Source organism: Ptiloglossa arizonensis, chromosome 7 (genome assembly GCF_051014685.1).
Source record: "Ptiloglossa arizonensis isolate GNS036 chromosome 7, iyPtiAriz1_principal, whole genome shotgun sequence".
NCBI classification, from domain to species: domain Eukaryota; kingdom Metazoa; phylum Arthropoda; class Insecta; order Hymenoptera; family Colletidae; genus Ptiloglossa; species Ptiloglossa arizonensis.
In genome coordinates, this window is record NC_135054.1 from 17,021,195 (window position 1) to 17,044,642 (window position 23,448).

General features: G+C 39.6%; 1 protein-coding gene across 3 annotated transcripts in view; it reads right to left on the minus strand.

The window, feature by feature from the left end:
* Positions 1-216: 216 nt before the first annotated feature.
* Positions 217-23,448, minus strand: part of LOC143148994 (A disintegrin and metalloproteinase with thrombospondin motifs 15) — a 159,339-nt gene continuing 136,107 nt past the window's right edge. For 2 of the 3 annotated variants that reach the window (XM_076315888.1, XM_076315887.1), the window contains 22 exons: positions 15,242-15,456; positions 14,476-14,628; positions 13,638-13,787; positions 11,725-11,879; positions 10,501-10,840; positions 9,603-9,691; positions 9,086-9,433; positions 8,404-8,576; positions 8,012-8,262; positions 7,546-7,921; positions 7,179-7,340; positions 6,896-7,036; positions 6,682-6,807; positions 6,345-6,515; positions 5,977-6,192; positions 4,944-5,135; positions 2,278-2,466; positions 1,763-2,088; positions 1,384-1,520; positions 1,105-1,295; positions 682-819; positions 217-356 (listed from right to left, as the gene is read on the minus strand). In XM_076315888.1, coding sequence (XP_076172003.1) covers positions 730-819; positions 1,105-1,295; positions 1,384-1,520; positions 1,763-2,088; positions 2,278-2,466; positions 4,944-5,135; positions 5,977-6,192; positions 6,345-6,515; positions 6,682-6,807; positions 6,896-7,036; positions 7,179-7,340; positions 7,546-7,921; positions 8,012-8,262; positions 8,404-8,576; positions 9,086-9,433; positions 9,603-9,691; positions 10,501-10,840; positions 11,725-11,879; positions 13,638-13,787; positions 14,476-14,628; positions 15,242-15,456 — 4,191 coding nt within the window. In that variant the 3' untranslated portion in view covers positions 217-356; positions 682-729. The remainder of the gene's footprint in view (positions 357-681; positions 820-1,104; positions 1,296-1,383; positions 1,521-1,762; positions 2,089-2,277; positions 2,467-4,943; positions 5,136-5,976; positions 6,193-6,344; positions 6,516-6,681; positions 6,808-6,895; positions 7,037-7,178; positions 7,341-7,545; positions 7,922-8,011; positions 8,263-8,403; positions 8,577-9,085; positions 9,434-9,602; positions 9,692-10,500; positions 10,841-11,724; positions 11,880-13,637; positions 13,788-14,475; positions 14,629-15,241; positions 15,457-23,448) is intronic. The other variant, XM_076315890.1, reaches the window with a different exon arrangement.

Genomic DNA, 23,448 nt, shown 5'->3' on the forward strand with positions numbered 1-23,448 from the left:
TTATGAAGTTTCAACGAGTATAAACAAAACGAATACTGCAGTTCTTACTGGATATTAAGTTACTTACAAACCTAATGGAACTCATAACTGGACAGGTGTAAGAATTCAATGAAATAGCTTGGGAAAATTCTAATGAGATTTTACTAAGCCTACTTATAGAATTCACATTGTTTCCCAAACTATTCATTTTTTTGAATATTGAAAATATAACTTTTGTCCAGTTTCACTGAATTTCTTCACAGAGGATATCTCTTCATTGTTAATATTTGACTATTTATTCCCTTGGAATTGTTCCATGTTGGAGAATAGTTTCACATATCATTCGTGAAACTGGCCATTTGAAGTGTAATGGGTACCTAGAAAATTGATAGGTTATTCTTTAGAGTTTACTAATTATAAATAGTAGCTTTTTTTTCTTTGAAAATTTCAGAAATTAAGTTTAAAAGTCTAGTTTAATAGGCTTAATGATTTTACTCTCATGAATGGAAGAAATAGTAAAAGAAATTGTGTTCTATATGCATTCCTATTTTTAATATAAATAAATCATTGAATTTTGAAACACAAGTCATTGTTGCTTATTTAGTTCAAGTTTGGAAATAAAAAAAGAGTATTAATTTCTCTTCAACTATTGCAGCAACACAGTAATCAATAAAAGCAAGTATAAATATTTATTGTACATACCTGTACTCCACAGACATCTAAAGATTATTAAGCTCCATATATTATGGACTAGGGTGGTAGAACATCTAGTTTCAATCCAATTTTCGGATTACAAAAGCCACAATAACCTCCACATTTTCCAGTTACATGTTGATTGCTCTAAGGGCACAATTGAAGAACATTGTATAATGAAAAGAACAGTTGCATAAAGGCTAAAAAAAATAATTTTTATGTTTCATTATGACAATATTAATAAGATTGTTAGATTTAAATATTATATTAGTACCCAAATTTTAAATATTATGTTTTTCTAAATACTATTTAAAATAATGCACTGAAAAATGTCAAAATGTGTTACAAGCTTCATTCATATTTATTTTCATAGTCAAATATTTAAACAAATAAATGTTGTACTGTTTAACACCAACTATATGTTTGACTTACTATATTATCAATTTCAATTGATGCACCAAGTGTTCCTGTCCATGTAACATCTGATGATAATTTTAGTTGAGTTCCACTTAAGTTAATGCTAAAACGACCTTGAGGACAATAGGCACGACTATAGCAATCACCAGCCATACCATATTTGACACGATTTGCACCTTTTGTCCATGAGAACGTGTAATCATTCTCTGAAAGTATAATATATCTTGTAATATATATAACAAACTTACATTTTACCTTAAGATAGGTTGATAGTTTATACAAGTAGCATGTTACCTAAAATAGAAAGCTTAACAGGATCAAGTCGTACTCTTCTGAAGGTTGTTTTACCAGAAATGGTTCCACCATCAGTAGCACAATTACAACTATCATTTCTTTGTCCATTGTATGGACAAGTTTGAGGGTTTATTAATCTAAAATATATGAACGAATGTAGAACTTTATGTATAGAGATATAGGACTTGATTAGTCCTTTTAATGCTTATGTTTTTTTATAAAATTATCACGAACAATTTAAGCCAATAATACTAGTGTACTATATGTAAAGTGAAAAATTGAACAATATAAATAAACTTGACAATAATAAAGTAATAAGAATAGTGAAATATAATCAATAACTTCTGATTTTTTTATACTAAATGCGTTTAATACTAACCTCTTATCATATATTTCTGCGTAATTTTCTCGATACCCAGCTGGTAAAGTCAAATACTCCTTTGGTTCATAAGTTGACATTCCATGACAATAAATTGACATGCTTCTTCCACCCACAATTAAAATGTACTCGCTATCTCTAGTGGTCTTAAAGTACTTTTTAGCTTCAAGGCAAGACACTGGATAACATTTTCTTTGGTTGCACTTTTGTTTTCGTGATGGCCTGAAAGCGCTAGGGCAATTGACACGATCTGTTTTCTTACCAGATCTATCATGGCAAAACACCTTTCGTATTTGACGACCCTTCTTACCACACGTGTGACTGCACTGAAATTTAGATTAATTTTAGTTATCTAATATTCCAGGAACTTATAAATATAGAAGATAATCAAGTTTCTAGTTCATACTAGTCAATTAGATGACAATATTTAACATTTTAATATTTAATCTAATTTGACCAATTGTATTGCATATTTTTAATGCTCTAACTGTTTTCACACATTAAATTAAACTTACTTTACTCCATGGGCCAGGAGTCCAATAATATTTATCATCACACTCTCGCAATTTGCAAATTTGTTCAGTGGCTGGTTTTTGATCTAATAGACAGTTGTTACTGGGTGTTGGATTAATCAATCCATAACGATTGGTGCGATGACAGGTCACTGTTCGGTGTTGGATTCCTTGGCCACATTCTGCTGAACACTTCAAACAAAATTGGTTGTTTTTTATTGTAATTCTTATCAAGTAATCTAATGATACAAAAGTAACCAACAAGCTGGTATACTTTTACTTTATTTTGTTTATTTTTTTTTAAAAGAAAAGATTGTATACCAAAATTCTTTTGGCAAAATCTAGTAAAAATTTGTATAATAATACATGACAACTTAAATATGCAGTGAGTAATACAAGAAATAACTTCACTCTTTTTGAAACAAATCTGTTAGCACGCATATATTGTTTAGTAAAATGTACATGATTCATTGATAAACATTTTGTGGCGTGCAAAAAGCGTAACAATAAATTCATGCCCATGCACTGTTCATGAATAAATAAAGTGTATGTTCATAAATGACAGTAAAATATAATCCTATGGAAGCTGCAACAATAACATATAACATACAAAATATAACATTGCATCAGAAAATTTGAGTGTTTAGAACATGTAAATGATTAACACTATCAGTGATCAAATTATTTTGCCTTTAAACTACTTAATTTTCTTATTTCTTGTTTAAATCGTATTGTTTGTAATTAACAATGTAGATAATTATAAAATGAACTATTGACTTTTATTATAAGTAGAACAAATGCATTTCTACTATACAAGTAGATAAATATGATGGAATTACATCAGTAAAATCATTTTAAACAATTCAATCCTCCTTAAATACTAATTAAAATGTTTTGTCCACATATTGTTAACACAATTTATCAAATGTACAAATGGCTAAAGTAAAAATAGTGTTAAACTGTGATGAGTAAAGTATTCCACTTTCTATTGTAACAAGATTGGTCATAAGGATTGAAATATAGTAATTATTTAACAATATAGATACTGTTGTGATTTATTGAAAGATTATAATAAACATTTTTGTGGAATAATGAGGTTTTATGAGTACTTTTGTAAAATGTATTAATATAAAAATAATGGCATCAATTTTTCATGCTATGCACATTGATGACTTCCACATGCTATACAATAGGAACTATTGCATGAAGAAAATCATTCAAGTTATATACCCATTCAAAAAGTGTAGTACATAAGTAAATTGATTGAATTCACATAAAGTTAATAGTGTTAATAGAATGAATTATCAATATACATTTTTTCGTCATACATAATTTGATGAAATACAAACTTCTCTGAGTATATCACATTCTAATCTCTTGTAAAATTTCTATATATCTATTATTTAAATATATTCAAAATTAAAAACTGTCATAACAAAAAGGAATGTTTGAAGAATACTGATATTATTAAACACATGTTAAGATAAAATGGAATTTGGGTTATTATATATATGAATTAATTACTCTACCATATTGAAAACATACCAAAACTATTTGACGATCAAAGTTGGTGTAATGATATAGACATAAAGGACATTGCGGAGCTTCTATGTAATATGAAATTAACAATGATTTTGTATAAATTATAAAGAAAATTATAATTAAAAGCTTATTAGCTTTTATGAAAAAAAAAAGAAATAAAAAATTGTCATATAAAATATTTATGTAATTAGTAGTTTCAACTAACTTTGATCATTTTGTATACTATCCCTCAAACCACAGAATGGAATACAAATTTCTAATGAAATTGTTTTCAAACAAATCCTAAGTTGAGCATACAAAATCAAGCTTATGGATGAATTCCAAAAGAAACACTTAAATATCTCCAGTAAAATATATTTTTAAATTAAATTTCAATTCAAACATACATCTCACTAATGTAGCTGATTAACCCTAGAATGACTTCTGTTGAATGACTCTTAGGATTATGTGTATTTCAGTTTAATTGAATTAAAATTTGTTGGTTTTATAATATCTGTGAAACAATTGTAAATAATAATACTGCCATTTTAAAGAACGTTGATGCTAATTCTTTGTTAATTTTGTAATACTTGAAACTATTAACTTTACTCTAATAATTGCCCAGATGTTATAAAATAAATTTACTTTAAAAATGTGTTGTTATATCACTATATTGCAGAACAGTAATTACTGTTAATAATGTTTGCAACTATTTGATAATCTTGTTGCATTTCTTGATACAATTTTCAGTATAATAATTGTAAGATAATTAGACAGTTAACAATTACAGAAAATGAAAGAAGTTACATATAATTTGAAAGTATGCAAGTTTAATTGAAATTTTAGAAGTCTATTTAGGGTTAATGTATAATAAAAAATGTAGTACTTAGTGATAATATTTAAAAAATACATGTGCTACTAAATTGTGTACCAGAACTTTTACTATAAATTGCATATTCTATTTATTTTATTACACACCAGTGTCCTTTCATTTAGTGACGATCTAGAATCAAAAACTCATCCACCAATAAGCTCGATGATACAATCCAACCAAGACATTTCAGGTGGAAATTGCATCAAAATAAACAAGAGGCAGGCGATGATATAAAATGTGATCAATAGATCATAGTGGCGAGGTATGAAGGTACCTCAGACCAAGCGCCTTCCTGCCAAATATAGTCACAGGCAATGCGTCGGCAGGGCCTCTGCGATCTTGGCTTGGCCAGACCAAGCCTCGAGCACTGCTCATCCTTAACTGTCACTTCTGGCCCATGGTTTCCTCTCCTCATTGTGCACTCCACTCTTCGTCTCTGCAGTCCGCTACCGCACGATTTTGAGCACTGTAAAACATTCTTTTTCGACCAAACTGCGACAGATGGTAACTTTTGATCTTCCCTTGACTTCCACAATGATAGCAAGTACTTTTTTTCTACTCATCCACTATAAATTTTTGTAGATTATTTGTGAACTACCATTGTTTATTACCAGTTTCATGTACGAATAAATACTTTTTGTATTTAAAATTAATGTTCGTATTACATACTTACTGTTCAAAGTTATAGTTTGTACTATCTTGTTCTTACCTTTCCATTTTTACTGTTATATGTTGAATTAATGTTAAAATTACAAGAAAGCCTAAATGTTTACACAGAACAACGAAAAACGTTTAACATTTTCATGAAGTAAACTATTTACATGCTGTTTAATGCATAATGTAAAACAGCTTTCAACAACGGTGAGATTAAAATTCACAACATTGAGAACTTAGTAACATGAAATTAAAAAAAATATTTGATTACATTACCTTTGTAGATCCTTTCATAACATAATTTACGTATAAAATATACAAACATTATTTTTTAAAAATGGCGGCAACTTTTGTCATAGTGTTGCAAAGTGTAAAAGTACATATTTTCATGTTAGGTAACATTAGAAAAAGCACTTTTATGTAATAAAAATATAAATATATAATAACTCAATTATATTATTAACCATTCTACCTGACATAAAGACAATAGGTAAAATAAGTTTATATAATACTTTGATTTGACAAAGACTTTTTAGTTGCCGATGATAATTATACGAATTTTGTATTATAAGGTAATCAGTTACGATTAACTTACTTAAATATAAATAAGCATTAATACAGCGAAAAATATTGTACACGAAAATAATACTTACGGAAGTCCAGTTAGAGACTTTCCATTTTCGAAAAATGTTCGTTTCTAACCGATTCTTTTTGTTCGTGTGGCTAGTCACGCACGCATTTTTCCGGCACATCTTCACCACTTCCGGTTTTTCACTGTCATGGCAGCTTTCGTCCGGTAAAATTTCACCGTGTGGACTCTGACAACGTACTTGTCGATGTTGAAATCCCGTATCACATTCGACATCACACTAAATTAATAAATATGCTGTATTGAATTGATTTTACTGGTACAGTATTGTGTAAATGTGTTATACATGAACTTTCTTCTTTTGTAAAATATTTGATGTTTGAAATCTGCTAAGTAATTCTATGCTGTTGTAAAATATTTTATATATCTAACCTGACTCCAATCACCGGTATTCCACATTGGACATTTGTGACGATTGCAAGGAATCATAGTGGATGGTTTATTTTTCCTGTCACAATAGTCATCAGGGGCAATGGTTCCTGTTTCAATGGAAACACATTGTACCACTGTGTACATGTAGCCTCCAATACATGGTTTAGAGCACTGGAACAAAAATTATACATAATTTTATAATTTTTTAATTCCTTAAGAATCAAAATAATTATTTATTAACAATAACATTTAGTTAGAGTAGTGGAATTTGTACTGTATTTAAATTAAGAAAACTTTACGTTACTATAGTTACTACTATAGTGACAACTATACCAACCTCCTTGTATGATCCAACTTGCCATTGATATCCAGAACGGAATGTAATATCACCAACTTCGTTATCTTGTTGAGAAGGATCTTCGTGCGGTGGATCGGAAGAATATTTAATTGGTGTTCCATTGACCTGTAATAACATTTTGTGGACAGTTAAATATTGTTTTTGAAAGCAAAAAAAATTAAGTAAAATACGAAGAAAAGAATAATTATCATACTACTGTTGGGCAGGGCTTGAGCACACAAGTAGCAATGTCCTTTGGTTTATCAGAAATGGAACATTTATTGCTGATTGTTCCATCAGAAGTTTTGCAAATTACTTTTCTTTGTTTTGTACCTTCACCACAAGTGACTGAACACTGTAGACAGAATAAGTTACAGATATTACTACATTCAAATCGTTTAGTAAATTATAATTAGATATAACAATTTTTGTTTTAAAATAAACTTTGAGCACAAGTCTAAACCAAGTTATAAAGAGTGTATTGTTTTATTATATACCGGGCTCCAATCACCAGCTTGCCATTGCTCGCAAGGTCCAGGATTGCAAACCTCTACAACTCCGGTAGGTGAGTCACCACAATGACTGTTCGGTACAATTCGGTTGTCTATGTGGCACAAGTATTGTCGTAGTCGTTTGCCCACACCACATGTTACCGAACACTATTATTAAAAAAGTTATTTAAATTAAGAGAATACAGTTGTAACGAATACATTGCTACATAAGCATTGAAAGAGTTCTACTCTTAACTTCTAAATGTATCGATTTAATACTTGGAACGTTTGAAAGGAATTTCTGAATCGTTTAACTTTAATATTTGAAAAATGATTAATCAATATTTGGAAAATAATTTCTATAAAAACTTACAGCAGTCCATTTTCCAAAATCCCATTTGGGACATGCATCTTGTCCACATGTTCTTCTCAGATGTTTTTCCTGCCTAGCACAATTGTCCTCCGATACTGGTCTTCCATTCGAGTGTACGCAAACAGCAGTTCTGTACTGAACCCCACCTCCGCATGTGACGCTGCAACTACCCCATTCTCCATAATTCCAATGGACGTTTTCGCAGGGACCGACGCAAGCTTCTTTTTCACTGGGCCGCTGAAGATGCGCACAGGCTCGCGCCTGTATAGAACGAGGCGGATAATTCGAGTTAAGAATTTGAAAGCATTTTGAAGTGACCATGCGAGTTCCTGGACCACAGTGACTGGAACACTCGGATACTGACGTGATTTGCCATCTGGAGAAAGTGGATACGAATGTTTCATTTTCCGTTCTTAATTTTTAATTAAGAACTGTAGCGATTCTTACTTAAAGCATAAATACTTACTCCAGTGTACAGTGATTGTTACAGATTTGGCTCTCCTCGCGTGGTTTTTCTTCCTCGCGACAATAGTCATCGGAATCGACGTCCTTGTGCTCGGTACTCCTGCACTCGGCTTTACGATACTTCATGCCTTGGCAAGTATGACTGCACTCGGACCAATTGCTCAATATCCACGTGTAACTGTTCAAAATCTTTTTAGGCACCGTATATTCGTACGTGATCTGAGGTGGATAATCGTAACGCACCGATAACACCTGAAAGACCGTATCGTCGATTATTGAATCGATTCAACTTGTACAGAACTAGGAAACAATTTAACAATAACGAAACGCGTTACTTGTTCCAACCTTAACGTGATTATCGTTTCGAGAAGGATTCAATCGTTCAAAATCTACCTCTAAGATCAAGTCGGTGCCGATCGGTCTGGAACTGTTCAGACGCTCCACGACTGGTTCGGGTCCGCTGTACTCGATGGTGACGCCGGACTGCACGATGGCGATTACCTTTCGGTGCATCACCATAAAATTGCCGTTCAGTATGTATTCACCGGCTTCCCCTAGTCGCAAAGCTGAATAAAATTATCGCTATAATTTTTCACAAAGCTTACGGGCCTCGAGGAGCAACGTGCAACAAACAATTTTACTGTCCGAAACTACAGCGACGTCTCGTTCATCGATCAGATTCGTTGCGTCGGATTCGTGATTAGGAGTTCATTCCCACTGTTCGTGTTTCGCTGACCCGAACAGAGAAGATTCTTTACCCACGTTTTGCGTATCGTTAACGAGCGTTATCCGGTTTTCGAACGAGACGGTACTGTAATTTACTCGGTTCGTTCGAATCCGATGAGCTCGTTACTCGTTTCGTAAGAAATTTCGAGCGACGATTCTTTTTTCCCCCCGATTCCAACGAGGCTCGACTCTGTTCGTCGAATCACGGCTCACGGGCACCGTTGCATCGGTTAACGTACACGCACAGCGGTGGTATCGCGAACGGGACGATCGAAGTTACAATTCGCGATGTAAATCGTGCACACCGTGTGCGTCGCGTTCGGTATGAATCGGTAAACGAGACCCGTACCAAGGTAATTGCTATCGTCGTGCGATCCCATCCAACCGTGTTGCCTGATGTCGATGTAGCTGCTCCCCGCTGGGATCTTGGTCACTCTCGTGTACCCGTACTGGGTGGAATTGTAGGAACCGGTGATCCTCTGGCAGGTGGAATTGTCACCCCTGCAGACACCGCAAGTGTCGAGTTCCGCCGTCGAGTTCAAAACGTGATCGCATCCCGCTGGTTTACAGTGGCCGTTCACGCATACGTGAAAGGTGTCCGGTCCGCACGGTGTTCCGTCGATCACCTTGTCCCGCAGCATGTAATACTGATTGCTTTCCACTTGGCAGTACAATTTACAACGGTCCCGCGGCAATACTGAAACAGGAGGAACGGAAATGAATAGGTAGGTAGGTAGGTCCGCTCGTGGAAATTCCAGACGCTGGAATTGTGTTCGCCCGATCACGTGGGGGCGAGGGATGGGGTGGGGGGTGGTTCTTTACCGTGTGTTCACCAGACACACCTTGCCCCCGACGAGATTACTTACTCCTCGTGTACTTGGCGTGCCACTTGACGTCCTTGGTCAGATTCTTTATGTTCAGATTGTTGTTGTCGAACTGCGAGCACTGATGTTCCCTGTGGAACGGATTAGATTCGAGTAGACCGTTTCGGAAGCAACGTACTGCCCACGTCACGTGACAAGTCCCGCGCGTGAGGTCTTCTTACGTTTCGACGTTGAGACACTCTCTCTCTCTCTCTCTCTCTCTCTCGCCAGTGGATTTGAAAAACAGTGACACATCGACGAACGGTGGACGCGGTTGTTGCGTTATCGTTTAATCGACGACAACTCGTAATCCTCGAACATGGGATTCTAGCCACGGTTTTTAAACGTTTAAACTGTTTTTCAATTAACCGACGAGAGAATCGTTCTGTACCTTCTACGACAATCTTAACCGGTAACGACAGCTTTGTCCGGTGATACGCCACAATGTGAAATCTGTACGAGAGACGTGTCCCTCGCACTCGGTCCGATTAGACCTCTGTTCCTACCGCGGGACTTCTTATCGGCCGTGCACAGTACGCAAATAGGAATGTTGTCGTTCGAGGTGACGTTACGTTCACTGTTCATCCTGGAGACGAAGGTTAACGAGTGTTCACGTGTCCGTTTCAATTTACGATCTATCAGATGTATACTCTTTGTCTCTATTGGTCGATCCGTGCCGCTCTTACCAATAGTGACAGAGCGTGTACCGATAGGGAAGGTAGTCCAACTGGAGCAGGGATGTAGTACTCGTTAGCCTTCTTCTCGTGTACGGACAGTAGACATTTAAGGTCTGTTTCGTAACTAAAGGAACTAAGTCCAGTTCCTTCGGTGATAAGTTGGATCGATCTAAGGGTGATACGTGTCGGGGGTGTTCTGTTTAGGTTGTTCTCTGTAACCGTACCTGAAATCGGGGCTCCCCGGTGGACACTCCCTGGTCCCGCAGCTGCGGTATTTGACGCGATCCCCGACGCAATAATTGCCACCGTTTTGCGGTAGTGGGTCGTTGCATTCGCGGTATTTCTTTTTGACACCGCCGCCGCAGCTACGCGAGCACTCGCCGTAACGTCCCCATTCGCCCCATTGGCCGTCCACCGGCTCGAGATTCCTACGGGATACACACTCGCCGCGATGACACCATTTGTCGACTCCGCAGGCGGTTCCGTCTGCCCATGGCATGTGCTGGGTATGACACTGATCATAATGATCCCACTTCGGTGCGGTGCACCACAATCTCCTGCACACTGCCTGGCCGATAACCAACCAACCGCTCAGTTTATCTCAATTCTTAAGCAGTGTACTCATTTATGAGACTATTCCGTTTCGTTCGTTGGTAACGGGTTTACGTGACCAGCTACACCGTTCCTCGACGCGTTGATCGGTCAACGCTGAACGGTGGAACCTCGATATAAGCGCAACCTCGATATAAGTGCAACATCGATATAAATGCCACCGCGATATAAGTGCAATCGCGATATAAGTGCAACTACGATATAAGTGCAACATCGATATAAGTGCAGCCATGATATAAGTGCAACCACGATATAAGTGCAACTTCGATATAAGTACAACCTAGATATAAGTGCAACCGCGATATAAGTGCAATACACGATATAAGTACAACCACGATATAAGTGCAACCGCGATATAAGTGCAACCTCGACGATCGCGGACGAGCGAAAGGGACGGTTACCCGCGAAGGAAGGGTCCAATCTGTCCCGTTTCGATTTCAAAGCGCTTTCGCAGGACGATAGAGGACAGGTTCGACTTGCAATTTGTGAAACTTTAAACGTAGACGATACTTGCGAAGATGTAAGTAATTTAAATAATTCGTGATGCAATATGCGTTTTAGACGGTATAAAACTTCGCAATTGTATCGTTGTTAAATGGACTTTGATCTCGCACTCTCGAAGGAACGGTCTCGTTCTAGCAAAATCCTCAACGCGTTGCAAATTGCAACGCTTCACGTCCAACCTTTCGACGTTACACTTTACAAAAAAAAAAAAAAGAAACGACCGTTCGTTCAATCTCTTGGAACGTGTCCGGTGTCCGTTAAAAGCGTACTAACTTGTCGGTTAGTAGAGAGGTTGGGGGGCTAGTCGATTTGTAGGAAAACGGGCGGCTTACCATCACTGACCATGTGGGAGCAGATCCTGGACCCCCGTCCAAAGACGAGCTCGCATTGCTTGTTCTCCGAGTAATCCTCGCCGGGTAGTCTGCTCACGTCCTCCTTCTCCATTATTTTCGCAGGCTCGTCGAGCAGGCAGTTGCCGTAGCCGGCTCTGAAACAAATTTTCTGCTCGAAGATCGTTCCGGTTGGCGGCCCCACGCGCGAACGATGACCACGTACGTATCATCGGGGGACGAAAAATTTTTGGTCGGAAACGAATGGGACGCGGAGCGTGCAGGTCATTTAGAATCCAGCGGGACCGGATTCCTAAGCGACGACGAGTCGAGTTTCTTTCTACCGTTGCAGAAAAACTCGCGCCACCGCCGCGCTTGTCCCCCAATCGGACCGAATTCGTTTAACGAACGCCTATTTCCATCGGGGACAGGTTGACGTCACCTGGCACGATTTTGCACACGTCACGACCAGTGCCGGATACCGTTTCGACGAAACGTCAATTGAAAAACTTTCGATGATTATAACTAGGTGGTATGGAACACGGGCCATCGAGTGCAGTTTTGGAATGTTTCTGAGGGCCTTCGACAAAGAAACAGGTGTCTCAAAGTAACGTCAGCGGGTCGATTCGATTTTGCTTCACAATATACAGTACCGGCCAAAAATGTTGGTACATTAACTGCATTTGGTGTATTTTGTACTTAAATCTGAACTGCAAGGTTGTATATTTCATCATATCTTAATTCTTATATGTACATTGTTTGTATGATTTTACTATTGCCAGGAGAAAGATTCATAGCTTCTCTTCTAAAGTATCTAAACTTTTGATAACCAATATCGTTTACGGTACCAAACGTCTACAACGTAAATATTCCTCGCTTGTTTATTTGTTTGGAAAAACGTGCCAGCAGAAGAATTGCAAAAATTAGTCTCGAGAATGTCCAAATTATGTGAAATACTAATCGAGAAAAAAAGTAGTTGTTTTAACAATGCAGAACGTTTACCAATATATAACATTTCCATAGAAGATATTTCGACTATTATAATATATAATTTTCATATTACATTCCTGATAAAAATGAAAGTGTTTCACGTATTAATACAAAGTACTCGAACTTTTCACCGGTAGTGTACGTAATTTGCAATATTTTAAAAAGACACACTTAACGTTCTTCGTAAATTTTCGAGCTTAGAAATAGTATCCACGGGGGATAGATTCCAGGGTTCCTCGGTGGATATCCGAAACCCATGGCTACCACGTTACACGATACTGTACGTATCTATGGTGAAGTTTATCAATTAAACGCCAATTCGAACTGTAATTGAATTACAGTCGAATCCATACCGAGATACACGAGTTTTAGGTAATGTCGAAAGCAAAGTACAACGAGAAGGATAGACGGAGGTCAGGAAACATTCTTTTCGTTTATTTTTCGAATCAGGTTTCGGAAGGTAACCATCTCCATGAACCTGAAGAATAACAAGTTCCGAAACTGTAAACTATTTCACGAACTCTTTATGTGGGATTTCCCCCGATTCGTGCTCGGTACAGAGGCAGGCATTCGACGCACCGAAATACCGAAAGCAGTTCGCTACTCGGTGAGAGACGAAACAGACTCCCTACGCTAATAGAAGCGAAATTGATTTAAACAAACTTGACTCGTGGTACGAGTCAACGGTCGATTAGGCCGTGTCCGTCAACTTTTGAACGCGATACGAACGACCCAAGCGTACAGTTACGATCATCCGGTGGCACGTGGAACGGTATACCAGCCTGATGAAGAAAAAGTAAATCCTAACGAGAACCGACGAAGTCTAATGGCGGTTAGGAGCAACGGCTAGGGGGTCAATTCGTCGGCGTGACACTTTTCAGAACTGTGCCCCGTTTATTGGTCCGTCGAGGTAATAGCTGACTCACTCGAGGAACTCGGTGACGTAGTGCCTGGAACATTTCGACCATTCCCAGGGAAAGGTGTTGTCGTCTAGCATCCTGGACATGATGTTGTGCAGGTCGGAGCGGTTCCTGAACCCCGAGCACTTTGTGTCGTCGTCGTGCGGCATGTTCAATCTGAAATTTCCAAAGATACGATGCTCTCAGTCGTTTCGTATTTTCAAAACGTCGCGTTAAATGCGATATCCGGGGACGTTTTAACAAATGGGGTGGTCCCTGAGCTTCAACGAGGCCTCGAAATTAGATTTATACAAGGATGGTGATTTTGAACGTGTCGATTATGTTGACCATCGTGACGGTTTATAAAATTGATGAAGTTTTCAAAGAGCACAATCGTTCTTGAACGATCTTAGTTTGAACGAATAAGTATCAAAGAAACAAACTTATACTATTTTTTTTAAATTTACTGTTGTAATTATAATACCCATATTTTTTTAAATACGATTAATATTTCGGTGTTGAGAGATTTTTCAATGTAAAGCATTCGAGAAGAAAAGTAATTCACGGTTGTTTTCTAGGCTATCTTTTACAATTTTATGAAAATTCATGCACGTGTGTGTATTGTAACGAGGAAAAAAAAATCGGAGCTTACATTGTCAGAGAATTTGAAAGCATCGTTTAATATGCGTTCCTATGCACGAAAAAGGAAGTTCAGATCGGAACGTTCCCTGCGTCCCGTAATATTTATAGAGTGGTCCAGCTGGTACCAGTTGCTTGGACCACCATGTGTACTAATTCTCGACCGGAATAGGTGTTTATTTACGACAGTTTAAATACTTTTGCCACCCAAGGTAGTTCTACTCACACGTGACCAATCTCGTGAGCAATCGTGAACGCGGCAGCCAGTCCATTGTCCTGAACTATGGCGCAGGAGGATGCCGGTGAGCACATTCGTCCCAATTCGGCCAGGCCCAAAGTATCGCAGCGCATTTCGTCGGGATTGTGGCAGAGATTTCCCCTGAAAATATTTCCTTGCATTTGAAATCCATCGACAACGATAAAAAAAAAAAATTTCCAAATTGAATTTCGAAATCAACGTGGAAATTGGAACTTGGAAAAGTACCCTGGAGTGAGGAACCGTTGATATAGCCTTTTACGTCAGAATTTTTGTCACAGTAACATCTTTCGCGTTAACATTTGTTCATCGAAGAATTTTTCACGCTAGAAGTTTTTACAGTAGAATCTTTTTTACGTTACAATTTTTTCATCCAACGATCTATCCACGCTATAATTACCATACGAAGTAATAATCAGGCATCGGTGATGTTAAAGAACTTAACATTGCAAAATATCAACTTCCTGGCTCGAACAATTTTGTAGATACTAAATATCGAAATTTCTATAGTTGGCGATACCAAAGATCCGAACGATACAAAGTATTAACGATATTTTAAGTACCCATTCTAGAGCGATACAATCGTATCTGTAGTTTCACTTTATTTTTTAAACATTGTAAGACCCTCGACAGTGACTTCGCGTTTCATCGGTCGGTCTCGTCCCCCACTACTCGCCCCACCACGCTCGGAGCACACCCTCGGGGGTCTTTTCCAAGTTGGTCGAGTTGTACACACCTCGTTAAAAGGAGAGCAGCGTCGTGGTGCTCCGGGGACGGTTCGTCCGGATTGTTGTTCTTCTGCCAATGACAAAATCTCTTCAGCATGTCAGCCGCCGCGATTCCCTCTCTTCCGCTGTGCCTGGTCGCGAATGTTTCGTCGGTTTGCACGATCTTCATCACCGAGATGCTCACAGGATTACCGATCGACTGATCCTTGTAGATTCGCGAAACCTAGAAAAAGGAGACTGGTTACGTTCCCCTGTCGAGAAATCGAGATCGTGCGGTGTTCGTGGCACGAATTGCACGAAACGAACTAATAACCGATTTACAGCGTCCGGGTTATCTAATCGGGGCACGAAAATTAATAAGCTACCGCGAAAGTTGACCGAGACTCTTCGGGGACAGTGTATCGTTGATACCTACGTTTGTAATAAATTAACATTGGACGTGGCCGCTATCTCGTCGATCGTAATTGGACCCCGATATATTATGTAAATTGTACGAAAAGAAACGATCAATGAAAGACTCGGAACACTTTGTGCCATAGGTCAGGGTATTTAACAGCTGCTGACGCACGACAGATATCGAATATTTCGTTCGAAAGAACAGAGATGACCCTTCCTATCTCGGAGGCGACTCCACCTACAAAGATATCATTATCACCGATACGATGATCCCTTTTCCATCCTGCAACTTTTGTTCGACGAGTTTCTCTCTTACGTTCGCGATAACATCTCGCGATCGAAAATATCGGGAACGGTCGGCAATGCTCCGCGGTATCGCTGGAACGAAGATTCGCGCGAATATTTCAATGCACCAATGATCGGAGAAGAAATTAACGGATATGCAAAAAAAAGAAAAATACGAAGAGATAATTATAAAACTACAATCTCATCCAACGAGGATCGTCATCTATCGAAGATTGTCCCTGCTAGGGATTATTATCTACTGGAAATCATCATCCATTGAGGATCTTTGTCTACCAGGGATTGTCATCTACTAGGAATCGTTATCTACTAAAAATCTTCATCCACTGAGAATTGTTATGGGGATTTTTATCGGTATATTTCTTATTATATAATTCCCATTTCATATTTCAAGTGAAACAGCTTAGAGTGACACTAATTGGGTAGATACCAGTAAATGGCTCCTTTACCCTGTATAATCTAGAATAGAAGAATTTGCCCGAAACGTTTATCGGGCAACTTGTAAACTCCTTATCGACTAAAAAAAAAAGAAAAAAAAACACCAACGTGTCGTTCGGTCTACGCATTCGAATCTTATGCAGTCGGTGCAAGTAGATGCATCGTCGACGTGGGACAAAATTGAAATTGTCGACGCGTAGCGAAGTACGATACGATAATCACGGTAATGAGTACTCGGCGTTGATAAGCGTCAGCGTCTGACGCGCCGTTTCCACGAGGTTGGCGAGGAGGGGGATTACCTGACAAAATTGTATGCAATTGCGTCTCGCGAGCGGAGAAAAAGTGATTCGCTTCTTATGTTCGCACCGGCGGCGAAGTTTCTAATTTATACATTCGCCGTGAAACGCGAGATAACGGCCGCCAGCCACGGTAACCAGCGTGTATATACCTATCAAGCACGAGAGCCACGTTGCACGTAGCTTCTTTTAACTTTCTAAACGCGATAACAGCTTATAAATAACCGATCGGGAGCGCCACCGCCGCCAGTTACCTAATAATGAATCGGTTGGATAATAATACAGCGGGACCGTAATCGTGCATCGTACTAATCTCCCGAAACGCACACGAGGACGAAACGAACCAGAGAAAAAAGCGTAGCCATTTGCAACGCACGAGTTTCGAATCCGCAGGACATTTTTCAATTACAGTGTTACTCCTCGATCGAGATTTTCGCACAGAAACGTACGCGAAATGAGGATGAGAATTATTTAGACAAAGACGAAAGAAACAACGATAATAAACGAAAGGAGAGAAAAAAAGAAGAAATATAATAACCACGGAGGATTTTCGTAAGAAAGTTTGGACCTTTCGCCGAACGGCTAAATGACTCGATAAATTCGATCTTTTAATTAACGTTTCTTAAATTCAACTATCGATGTTTATGTTAATTGGTACGTCGGAAATTGAGCGTCCAATTATCCGTATCCACGGTGTCGCCCGTTCGAGTCGTATATTTGAGGTTATGTAGTCTTTTCTCGTACTGGTGAACGTGAGCAAGAAAAAGAAGAAAGAAAGGAAAAAAAAAATGGTACTTGCACCGCGCAAGTTAACACGCGTAATAATGACGTTGAAGCGCGGAACGTGTAGTGTGCCAAGTGTAGAAGGAACGCGCGAGATGTTATTTAAAAATGCCGAGTGTATCGTCGAATGGAGCAAAACTGCGTACACCTCGAGTTTTCACGTGGATCGTTTCGTTAATTCCTATCGTCGATGTTTATGTTAATTGGTATAGAGCAACGTCAGAAAAGTGAGCGTTCAATTATCCGCGATCGTCGTGCCGCCTCTCTAGATCGTATATTTGAGGTTATACCGTTTTCGTTCGCGCGGATGTACGGGAAAAGGATGAAAAAAACCGGAGACGACCCTCGTGTAATTAAAAAGTGACGAAGAAAACGTGGAATTAAGCGATGTAATCGAAAAGTAGCCATGCATCTACCACGGTTTATCTGCCGACCAATGGATTCGTTCCGCGGAGATCGGACGACGGCTTTTTGGGATGCGAGACACGCCACTAATTAAGAGTCCACTGTGTCTTGCATTGTTTATGCATGGCTGTCTTCTTTTTGCTTATACCGTCCCCTCCCACCATCCCTCTCCCCCACCAGAAGCCCCACCCCCACCATGTACGTGTACTTCTTCAGCCTCTCCTTTTATCCTCGTTTCTCACGTGTGTCCTTCTTTAACGCTTCATTAAGATGCAATCGAGCTCGTTCGTAAAAATCATTGTCCGCGCTTATTAATTGCTCCGCGTCTGACGAATATGCATACGTTAATGCGCGAAACGAGGATTAAACGCAACTGACAACTTGTGAGGTCTCGGTGGACTCGTACACTATCGATCATAAATTTTGGCCCACCCCTTAACGTGTCTCCAATCCGACGCAGAGTTTACGAGATTGGCGGGAGTTCTTACGAAATTTTCCACGAATCTCTTGCAAGCCTTTGAATTTTTAAAGATAGTTAACATCGCGTAGCTTACAGAACGAAGTTTCGAAATAAATACTTTCGTTGTCGTAGAATGATCAATGATCAGAAATCATCTCGTCGGGGATGTGTTTTTCGTTACTAATTATACGTTATCGATATTAATTAGTGAGCATTTCTACACAATGTGGAAACTATATTCAGGGGAACAAGGTGTTTGGTAGATTTTCTTAAACGAAAACTTCGTACTGAATGTTAATATTCACGGAATGTTAAAGAGAACCCGAAACAAGTAACAGCACTTGGTTATTAATAAAGTGGTACGTACTTCTCGCGTCTAGGCCGACAAAGAAATGTATTTTTAACATCTTCCAAGAGATATTCCTGTAACCGTGGTCGTACCGAGAATCTCTCGCGCGATTAAATTTGAAAATTTCACACCCACCGTTGAACGCTGAATTTAAATTGTACGTTTCCACAGATCTGCGTAGAATCTGATCGGTGCGCGATCGGTTGGCTGCTCAAGGTCACCGAGACGCTATCCCCACCACTGGTCCACGTACAGTGGAAAAGTGGGAGTCCAACGGTAGATCTACGATTATAGCGAAACAAATCACTGTCGACGCCCCGTTCCACGCAAATTGCTGACGAAAACGAAGAACAACGAAACGACTCCATGACTCTTAAGAGCGTCGGGAAATCTTGGTCGTAGCGATTAACCGTGAACGATGAGTCGCGAGAACTTAGTCTCGAGGCAGCTTTATTAGATGAAACGAACCGGCCCTGATGCATTCAATTGGAGCAACGTTTCAGACGTCGTCGGCCCGATGTGTCACTTGGACACGTTTCCCCAACAGTTCGCTCTCGGGAATAGAGTGATTGCAACAGATTCGTCCGCGTAGAACGGCTATTTGCCTGTAATTGATTGATTAAGCGCACACTTGCACTTCGTACTATGTGGAACGATTTACTCGGTCAATCTGCTCGCACGCATACTAGCCATTTTTTTGTGCGTTTTCGTTTCGAAATGCTCCCTTGGATAGGCCACGGACACTGGTGAACGGCCGATCGGAAGTCACGAGAACATACAGACTTTGAGATACAGTGGCGTGCAAAAGTTTCCGGTGCTCTCCTTACGCGTTACTCTCGCTTTTCAACGAAGTTGTTGCCTTCGCGACAACGAGGCTCGGAATACCGAATTCGTGAAACGATTTCATTATCCGTACGAGATCAATTTTTAGATCGATCGTTGGTGCAACGAAGATGCAAGATTCTTTGATACTGTTCGAGGTGCGATAACGAGAAGACGTTTAATTTCGTAACTCGAATGTAGGGAATTAGTACGATAGAATACTGTTGTAACGAATGAAAGAGAACAAATTTGTAAGAACAAGTATGCAAAATGAGAATTTTGTCGCATTACCGTTGTAATATAACAAAAAGATATAAGCGACTCTGAATGTCTGTATCGAAGATCTTGTGCGAGATCTTGCGCTTTGGAACGCTTTAAATATTTTTTCTAAGTATTTTCGAAAGTTGGAAGGATCGATCGATCGTTCGTCGAACAGCATCAAATCGTATCAAACTTATCTAGGTTGTTCATCGATAAAGTTTCAAATTTAATTCGTTGTTCCGTTTTGAACGTGTACAGCCCTGAATATCCCTCTCAGGTGTTGTTAGGAAAGCTGGAAAGATTGATCGTGATCGTCGGACAACATCAAACTGCGTCAAACCTATCGAAGTTCGTTTGTAGATAAAGTTTCAAATTTAATTCGTTATTTCATTTTGAACGTGTACAACCCTGAATATCCCTCTCAACTTTCTCAGCTTTGTTAAGAAAGCTGGAAAGATTGATCGTGATCGTTGGACAACATCAAACTGCGTCAAACCTATTGAAGTTCGTTCGTAGATAATGTTTCAAATTTAATTCGTTATTTCATGTTGAACACGTGTAGCCCTAAATATCCCTCTCAGCTTTCTCAGCTTTGTTAAGAAAGCTGGAAAGATTGATCGTGATCGTTGGACAACATGAAACTGCGTCAAACCTATCGAAGTTCGTTCGTAGATAATGTTTCAAATTTAATTCGTTATTTCATGTTGAACACGTGTAGCCCTAAATATCCCTCTCCGCTTTCTCAGGTTTTTTGAAAGCTGGAGGGATTGATCAACTGGTCGTCAGAGAGCATAAAACTGCAAAAAAGGTTCGAGGAGAAGTCTCACTGGACCGGTTAGAGGGACCGACCGAGAAACGCGGCAATTCAATCGTGTCACCGGGCGATCGCAATGTCAGACGCGTGCAAAGAGACAAGTTTTTCATTTCCATGGAGGTGGTCATCCATAAGCGACATCGTTGGACTCGAGCGCTGTTCGTATCCGCCGCGATCCTGTCCCACACTCCACGGATATGGTTAAATGGGTTATACCGACGGCAAAAATCCATGTTTATTAACGTCGCGTCGGCGACATCTCTTCCCATTGCTCACCTTCCATTGGTCGCGTGTCAACTCGAGTAAACTGCCACAAATTTCCGACGAGACACTTCGAACAACCTAGCTATCGACGATTTCCGTGAATTTTCGGGCAAACTATACGTGACCGGATCACTAGTTGTACACATTGCCCAAAGTACTTCATAACGTTACGATCCGTATAATTTCTTACTCGTGTTTTAACTCTGGTGCGTTCCTCGGGTCTTTTACGACCCGTTGCGCGTCCTCGTGACACAGTCCTCGTACACTTAACCCTAATATAACAAGGTTAATTCGTTCCATGCTGTATCGGAACTGTGTTAAAAGTAGCATCTAATTTTAGCTCCGTCCAAAGAGAAGTGTACACTTTCCAGGTGCATCGGTTACACTTATCGGGACAGTAAGGCGATAGAAAAATAGTCCTCGGTTCGTCGATCGATTTGCTTCTATCCTCGACGAGAAGTATCGTATGTAAAAGTAATATCTAATTTCATCTGCAAAGAAAGTGCACGTTCTGCAGTCGCCTCGATTGCACTTATCGAGAATAAGGCAAGCGTGAACCGATACAAGGGCAGTCCTTGTTCCATCGTTCCGTTTCGTCCTTTATCGTTTTCTTCTATCTTCAACGTAACACCTACACCGATTGTCCAGGATGCGGTGTCGTCGTTCTCGCAACAACGATAGACGCGCGCGGTTATTCCTTTGGTTCGAGTTACATCGGACACATTTCACCCTAAAGAATCACTTAAGCGGTTAATCTCGAAGGCCATTACGTTTTACAGCTTTGAGCCTCGTTACGACCGACTGATAAGATTACGACAGCTACCGAGCTGCATGTGCCGGCTGGGCGCATCAGGCCGGGCGTTCGCCGCGCGATGCACTCAACGTCTTCCAACGATTGACCGAGTTTGAGAGAAATTTATGCCCGATGCACTGTCGACCCTCTCTCCCCGTTGCTATCTCGGTGGGCCATAAAAAGTCGGCACAATTCGATAGCCGCGCGCGCGTGGAAAAGTCAATTGACACGCACGCTTCGGACGTCGAAACGATTGTTGCGTAACACGCTTCGTAACCTCCTCCCTCCTTCCCCCTCCCCCAAGTGCGCGGGGAAATTCTCGCGTGGGAAATCGTGCTGGAAACACGGTAAAACGTGGCGAGCCATCGTAATCCACGCCGAGACTTTCTAGAGAAGATTAATGGTCCACCTGACAAGCTCATCGGTTCTTTCATATGTTCGGTTGATCTTATCGTTACGTTCGCGAGCTGATTTTTACCAAAACGACGATGAAAGAATAACGAAATATATTTTTCTCGCTACTTTGACCGAGCTCTGTAACTTTGTAACGCGACCGCTCTTAAACAACGATCTCGTTTACCGAGGAATAAGGATGATTGTCTCTTACCTGCTGAGAAAGAATTTTATCGGTCGTTTCGTTCAGTTTGTAGGTTTTATCGATGAAAAAAATGTGGAAACGTATTTCTTAATCGCGACTACACTCGGTCGAGAAGTAAAAGTGAAGACAACATCGAAGGTAGGAATTGTTTCTTCTCTTTCGAGAATCGATCTCACCGATTCTTTTGTTCGGACGATAGATCTGTCGTTGCCTTCCATGCAAGATGATTTCGATAAGAAACGGTAAAAGAAACGTAGAAAGATATTTTAGTCGTTACTTATTTCAGCTAAGAAGCTAGAACAGCTCTAATAATATTTGTGCGCTCTGATAAAATTATTTCTTCTTAGAGAAGATTCAGTAAACGGTACCGAGAAATTGATAGATGTTCTAGATCGTGACTTTGTTATTTATTTTGATGTTTGTCCATTAGAACTCTGGTAGACCGCAACCCACGTAGATGTGGCAGCGTTATTCGCGGCCCAGCTTTGATAAGTCATTGCTATTGTGTCATTAACACCTCATTAGTATCGCGCCACTGACGGTTGGTTATTATCCTGTTTGGCAGTATGTCAGAACGTGTTGCCAAATACACGTGCTGGCGATGTTTACCGATTACATCACAAGGCATCCCTTGTAATCGCATCGTTACTGTTTTGTTCAATTTTATCGCCTATTGTATCATTAGCAGCTCGTTACACTCGTGGTATTTTCATTGGGTGATTATTCTACCGTACGAGTGTTCTGTTACCGGTACGTGCTACCATTTATGCAACGTCTTCCTTTTCATGGTGTTGCAACCGAGAAAATTCAAAGAGACGGAGGAATGTCGTACAATTCGAATACATCGTGGTTGTTACTTCTTCGTTATTGAAAGAAAATATTTGACGGAAATAAAACATAGAACTCGAAGAGTCTTTGTTGCAAGTGTCGAAGAATCGTCGGTGATACTCGAGATTGGACTCCGTAACAATTTGTGTAATCGATTGACAGAGATTTCGAGCGTATTTTACGTTGACGAGTAAGTCCTTTCGAAAAGTAGCACTTTTACCAGGAAATGTTTAAGGGTCTTTCCAAATCCAAGTACACATTTATGTGTTTTGAAAGTGCTACTGTACAGCCTGTAAGTCAGAGTTGCACGGGCTGCGAAACAGATGATCGGTGATGAATCTTCACTGCATCTGTTCAAACAGGTTCGGCCCTTTATTAACCCTAACAAAATTTCTGATGTTTTTC